The 7243-nt window shown below is 35.8% G+C and overlaps 1 protein-coding gene and 1 long non-coding RNA gene across 2 annotated transcripts in view; both read left to right on the forward strand.

Moving 5' to 3' along the window:
* Positions 1-2805, forward strand: part of LOC110035867 — a 7698-nt gene extending 4893 nt beyond the window's left edge. Inside the window, exon 2 of the long non-coding RNA XR_002295177.1 lies at positions 2777-2805. This is a non-coding gene — a long non-coding RNA (uncharacterized LOC110035867). The remainder of the gene's footprint in view (positions 1-2776) is intronic.
* A 1492-nt stretch (positions 2806-4297) lies between these two features.
* LOC110035866 (probable ubiquitin-conjugating enzyme E2 23) lies at positions 4298-7243 on the forward strand (the record flags this gene model as incomplete). The annotated part of the gene is given in 3 exon segments (XM_020740179.1): positions 4298-6560; positions 6899-7048; positions 7131-7243. Coding segments are annotated over 3 exon segments (2423 nt in total), but the record flags the coding sequence as incomplete, so codon positions are not given.

The raw sequence follows: 7243 nt of genomic DNA on the forward strand, positions 1-7243 counted from the left end.
AAAAAAAAAAAAAAAAAAAAAACTCTTCTCTGAAGATTTGGATGAGCTGGCATCCATGGAGGTGGATATGGAGGAATATATTTGTCTGCATGTTGCAGGATAATATTATATTTAGCATTTATACAGTTTGGAAGTTCTGTTGGAGGTAGATAGCAATATGTATGTGCCCTTTTAGAACAATTGTCTCAACTATTGGTGGATGATTAGGTGGTGACTTGGGTTGCAAAGTAATGTTAGTATGCTTGAATAATGTTGGTGCCAATTGATCAAACTTGTGTAGCAATATTGTAATAGCTCTGATAGAGGAACAAGACTTTTGGGAAAATTTGAATCTATTATAGGATCGAGAACATATGTGCTAAGAAAAGAGGCGGAAGGATTGAAAACTGTGTTAGTTTAACCATCCTTAATTGAAAGTGCTCTCCTGCAAGAGGCGGGTGGGAGGAGGGGATAAATAATTATTAAAGTTTACGCTTAAAAAAAATTTTAAATCCCAGATCTATATAAATTATGATAAATATATTTTGAAAATTTTGTTATTTGACAAATAGAATTTTAATTTAGAAGTTGTAGTTTGACATTTTCTTGAACGATCACTATGATATGTTGAATATTTTTAAATGATACAGTACGAGAAAATGGATCTAAGGGTGCTTAATTTTCTCATCTCAATGGCATTGTGAAGTGATTTGATTTGCCATCTAAATTATTCCATGATGTATTTTGTTAAATTATCAAAATTTTACTTTTAACAACTTTTTTTTTGAAGATGATATAACTGGAGTAGCAACCGTGTCGATATTGATGGTGGATATCGATTGTACCTTATGCAGTTGAGATACAGAATTACATTTAATGAATTATAGATATTTCTGTTAGACATTTGAGGTATATGTTCAAATCTTTTTGAAGAATATCAATTAAATGATTTATATAATTCGGAAATTTTTAAGCTAGGCAAATTGGTGCCAACTTTTGCCTTTTTTATTACCTTTTACTTCTTCCATGCATTCCGTGTGGGAGTTTAATGTTTTGTACAACCTTCAATCTTAGTGAGATTCTTACGGATTCTTGAGATTTTCTAATGCAGGTTTCTAACCTTCCTTCTCTGTTGCGGATCACACCTGAGAATGATTGTGATTTCCAACTTTCAGGTCTTTAGTTGCTTTGGTGATGTTCCTTCTATCCAACTTTTAGGCAATGAACATGCAAATTCTATAAATTGACTTGACTGAATAAGAATTTTTTTAGGTTTATTATTATCATAAATAATAACTTAATGTTGTACAAAAAAATGTATTTTGGTTTTGGATGAGTTCTAGTTGTGCTATTTCTTCTAATTATGAGAATCAATTTTTTGATCAAGTGAGATACTTGAAAATTTATGGGAGAGGTTATCTTCTCGTACAACCATGATGCTTGATTCAAATGTTTTAGTTTTTTTTTTCTTTTGCTTTTATTTAGCAATTTAAATTTTATTGTTGGATTAATTGTGTGATTGATTTTATTCAAGGTTGATACAATCTATATTTTAACTAGTATATGAATTTTAGCTTGTATTTTTCTTTGTTCTGAATTTCTAATGCCACGTTTGGGACAATGATAGAGTTGTAGTGCGGTTCGCACCACACGGCTTATGGGTCAAACACCTGCTCTCTCAAGAAGCTGTGGTGGGAAAGCTATATTTTACAACCTGACCTGGCTAAGTGCGGTGGCTGTCAGAAAGCCGCAGTGTGACTTTTTGAAAGTAATAAAAAACACTGTAATGGTCGTAACAACTTCTTGAACAACAACTTCTTTTGTAGTAACTTCACAGTTGTTTCCTTAAATAGCTACAGCTCTCCCAAACAGACCCCACGTGTTGTCTCTAGAAGATTATGGGATTTTTTATTGAATTGAATGTTTTTGTGTTTTCAATTTTCATCAAAGTAGTATATATTTATTACAAGTTAGAGTTTGAAATCATTGAATGTTTTTATGTTTTCAATTTTCATCAACGTAGTATATATTTATTACAAGTTAGAGTTTGAAATCTATAAAATGTTTTTGTTGCATGATCTTGTACATTCTGTAATGGATGTACGTTAGAGACGCTATAAAATATAATGCCTTATATCAATCACATGAAGTAGTTGTATTAATTAATTTAATTTTTTTTCTTGGTGGATTACTTTTTATTGAGTGTTGTCTTATCCTACGCTAGGCCCACACTTTTCTCTTCTATGGACAAAAATTCTAAACTTAAAGGTCGATTAGTTGTTGGTAAACAAAACTTTTAAAACTTTACTATTTGTGCATTCTAATATAATCTTCAAAACTAATTTCCTTTTCTTAACTGTCGAACTATTTATTGCATGTGACCTTGACAAACTGTTACGGGTTTTAATGATATTTGTTCTCTTCTGTTGCTCTGGTTATTTTCATATTTCATTTTTGGAAGATTTACACACCACAACTCACTTTATGTATTTACATATCTAACACCTAAACTTCAATTTTTACTTATATACCACCTTACCCGCATATGAAAAGGTGTATTTCACTTTTCAATAGTTCAAATAGTAATTTTTTAAATGTGATGTGAAGATTTGGGTGATATAAATGCAAAAAATTAAAGTTTAGGTGTTAGATATGTAAATACATAAGAGCTGGGTGGTATGTATGTAAATGCCCCCACATTTTAAAGCAAAATAGATGTTTTTGCTTGGTTATCTGTGGTTTTATTTCAATGTCGCTAATGCCAATTTTCCTGTCCATTATTTCAATCAAAACTTAGATGGAAAGAAACCATCATATTGCAGAGGACAAACAAACATATTGCTCTCATTCTTGCAGAACAAATTATATGGGCAATCCAGTAGAAGCTCCCCCTAACTCCTCTTGTCCACCTGAATCTGGCTGTGAGGTTCCAACACATAGCCTGCCAAATGATAGAAATCTTTACAGACAAGATGTTGTCCGACACATCAAGCATAAAGGCTCGCTCGGTGTGGTCATGGAAGTGGCCGGTGATTCCGATTCTGAAGGCAGTATCACTGATGAAAGCGACATCGATGATATCACACATGAGAATAATGTTCATGACGCCGAAGATGTTGACGATGCTGACAGAAACAGTGAGATGTACCATGGGGAAAATAACGAAACTCTTCCAGATGGCCAAGTTAGAATAGTGTGGGCTGATGGGCCTGAGGGTGAGATGTATGGGGAAAATAACGAAACTCTTCCAGACGGCCAAGTTAGAATAGTGTGGGCTGATGGGCCTGAGCTGAATTTCTAATGCCACGTTTGGGACAATGATAGAGTTGTAGTGCGGTTCGCACCACACGGCTTATGGGTCAAACACCTGCTCTCTCAAGAAGCTGTGGTGGGAAAGCTATATTTTACAACCTGACCTGGCTAAGTGCGGTGGCTGTCAGAAAGCCGCAGTGTGACTTTTTGAAAGTAATAAAAAACACTGTAATGGTCGTAACAACTTCTTGAACAACAACTTCTTTTGTAGTAACTTCACAGTTGTTTCCTTAAATAGCTACAGCTCTCCCAAACAGACCCCACGTGTTGTCTCTAGAAGATTATGGGATTTTTTATTGAATTGAATGTTTTTGTGTTTTCAATTTTCATCAAAGTAGTATATATTTATTACAAGTTAGAGTTTGAAATCTATAAAATGTTTTTGTTGCATGATCTTGTACATTCTGTAATGGATGTACGTTAGAGACGCTATAAAATATAATGCCTTATATCAATCACATGAAGTAGTTGTATTAATTAATTTAATTTTTTTTCTTGGTGGATTACTTTTTATTGAGTGTTGTCTTATCCTACGCTAGGCCCACACTTTTCTCTTCTATGGACAAAAATTCTAAACTTAAAGGTCGATTAGTTGTTGGTAAACAAAACTTTTAAAACTTTACTATTTGTGCATTCTAATATAATCTTCAAAACTAATTTCCTTTTCTTAACTGTCGAACTATTTATTGCATGTGACCTTGACAAACTGTTACGGGTTTTAATGATATTTGTTCTCCTGTTGCTCTGGTTATTTTCATATTTCATTTTTGGAAGATTTACACACCACAACTCACTTTATGTATTTACATATCTAACACCTAAACTCCAATTTTTACTTATATACCACCTTACCCGCATATGAAAAGGTGTATTTCACTTTTCAATAGTTCAAATAGTAATTTTTTCAATGTGATGTGAAGATTTGGGTGATATAAATGCAAAAATTAAAGTTTAGGTGTTAGATATGTAAATACATAAGAGCTGGGTGGTATGTATGTAAATGCCCCCACATTTTAAAGCAAAATAGATGTTTTTGCTTGGTTATCTGTGGTTTTATTTCAATGTCGCTAATGCCAATTTTCCTGTCCATTATTTCAATCAAAACTTAGATGGAAAGAAACCATCATATTGCAGAGGACAAACAAACATATTGCTCTCATTCTTGCAGAACAAATTATATGGGCAATCCAGTAGAAGCTCCCCCTAACTCCTCTTGTCCACCTGAATCTGGCTGTGAGGTTCCAACACATACCCTGCCAAATGATAGAAATCTTTACAGACAAGATGTTGTCCGACACATCAAGCATAAAGGCTCGCTCGGTGTGGTCATGGAAGTGGCCGGTGATTCCGATTCTGAAGGCAGTATCACTGATGAAAGCGACATCGATGATATCACACATGAGAATAATGTTCATGACGCCGAAGATGTTGACGATGCTGACAGAAACAGTGAGATGTACCATGGGGAAAATAACGAAACTCTTCCAGATGGCCAAGTTAGAATAGTGTGGGCTGATGGGCCTGAGTCTACAGAAAATATTAACGACATTAACGTTGTGGATAGGGGTTTCTTGCACGGAGATATCGTTTCTTCTGTTTTGGATCCTACCGGACAATTGGGCCTCATTGTACATGTCAGCATCAGGGTAGATCTGCAAAATTCTAATGGAGAAATATTACGAAATATTTCCACCAAGGATCTTAAACGCATTAGAGAATTCACTATTGGAGATTACGTTGTCCGAGGCCCATGGCTTGGCCGTGTGGATGATGTTTTAGATAATGTGACTGTTTTGTTTGATGATGGATCAATTTGTAAAGTCGTGAAAGCTGATCCGTTGAGGCTCAAGGCAGTTTCAAGACCTGTTCTTGACGATGCGAACTCTCCCTACTATCCAGGTCAGCGGGTCAGGGCTGTTTCTTCTTCGGTTTTCAAGAGTTCGAGATGGCTTTCTGGCTTGTGGAAAGCAAATCGCCTTGAAGGTACCGTTGTTAAAGTTCAAACAGCTTCAGTAATAGTCTACTGGATGACATCGGCTTACCTCGGTGTTGGCACTACTTCTGATGATGTTCCCTCCGAAGAGCAAAATCCGAAGGACCTAACCCTTTTATCATGTTTTTCTTATGCAAATTGGCAGCTAGGTGACTGGTGTCTCCTTCAAACATCAGCTGAAAATTTGACCTCGGAGTCCTCAAACCTTAAAGAAACCATGGAGGATGAAGCTTCAGGCCAAAGAGAAAGCTTAGTGGATGATTCCTTAGATTCTGATTCGATTTCTAATTCTATAAGCACTGAAAAAGACTCTGCAATTCCCAACATACTTGAAGGTAACCAACCATCTGAGACAGAAATCACAGTGTTAGCGGTAGATACAAAAAATAATGATGCTGAAGATCACCTTTTAACTGAACAGATGACAGATGGTTACAAAGAAAATTCCGTGTCATCAAAAGTTGGTAGTAAATTGAAGTTGAAGCAGAAGAAAATGTCCAGTGAAAGTAATCCAACAGAGTCTATTGATGTAATTCCAGAATGTGGTTCTTGCAGTATCTCATCATCCTCTTCGAGGGAGCCTGCTCATGATGGTTGGCCTGCATACCGCAAGAAACTTCGTAAAGTTTTATTTAAGAGAGAGAGGAAGGCTTCTAGAAAAAATGAGAACTTTGAAAGAGCTCTTTTTATTATGAATACTGTAACAAAGGTTGATGTGGCATGGCAAGATGGAACGAGGGAATATGGTTTAGAATCCACGTCTTTAATTCCAATACGTTCTCCTAGTGATCAGGAATTTTTTCCAGAGCAGTATGTGGTGGAGAAGGCCTCGAACGAACTTGATGACTCGGTTGAACATAATCGAGTTGGGATAGTGAGAAGTGTGAATTCGAAGGAGAGAACCGTTTGTGTTAGATGGTTTAAACCCGTGTCTAGTCCAGAAGAACCTCGAGAATTTTATTGTTGTGAAGTTGTGAGCGCGTATGAACTGGACGAGCATCCTGATTATGACTATTGCTATGGAGATGTTGTCGTTCGGTTATCCCCAGCATCCAGTTCTGATTCATATTTGGAAATTTCCAAAGAGAATTTGGGTGAAAAGGCTGATTTTACGGAATCTGAGACTGATTTAGATGAGAAAAATTTTAAATGCAATTCAGAATTGTCAAATGGTGAAGCATTGGTAAAATTTAGATCTCTTTCCTGGGTTGGAAATATAACTGGTCTGGAAGATGGTGATATCGAGGTGTCATGGGCCGATGGGATGGTGTCAAAGGTAAATGCGTCAACACATACAGTTTTAGCACTCTGTGTTTATGCTGATGTGAGCTTGCTGAAATTATTTTTTTCCCCTTTCTGATCATATTTCTTTTTGGGGACATTCACATACATACTACCCAATTCCCATGTATTTACATATCTAACGCCTAAACTTTTTTCGTTACATTAATATGATCGAAATCTTCCATATCACATAAAAAATACCATTATTTTAACTTTAGAAAGTAAAATATACCTTTTCATGCATATATAGAGGCATATATGTAAAATTATATGTAAATACATAAGAATTGAGTGGTGTGTGTGTAAATATTCATTCTTTTTGTTCATTAGGTTGGTCCTCAAGCTGTTTATGTTGTTGGTCGAGAAGAGGATACAGACTCATACGAAGGTGGAAGTGACATCAGTGACGACGGTGCTAGTTGGGAAACAGTTAATGAAAATGAAATGGTTATTCTTGATGAAGCCGATGAAGCTGAAAAGGTTGACCTTATCCTTTCAGTTTAGTGGTAGCTAAAAAATTTCTTCCTTAGCTGTGTCCTGATTTTAAACTGGGCTTGTTCAGGAACCTGAGTCAAAAGGTGCCAAAAATAATGTTCTTGCTTCTGAAAACACAGAGGAGAGTCCACCAGATGATGTTGCTGGAAAAGCTGGGCCTCTTTCAGTGCCTCTTGCTGC

The sequence above is a fragment of the Phalaenopsis equestris genome, unplaced genomic scaffold, assembly GCF_001263595.1.
Source record: "Phalaenopsis equestris unplaced genomic scaffold, ASM126359v1 Scaffold200402, whole genome shotgun sequence".
NCBI classification, from domain to species: Eukaryota; Viridiplantae; Streptophyta; class Magnoliopsida; order Asparagales; family Orchidaceae; genus Phalaenopsis; species Phalaenopsis equestris.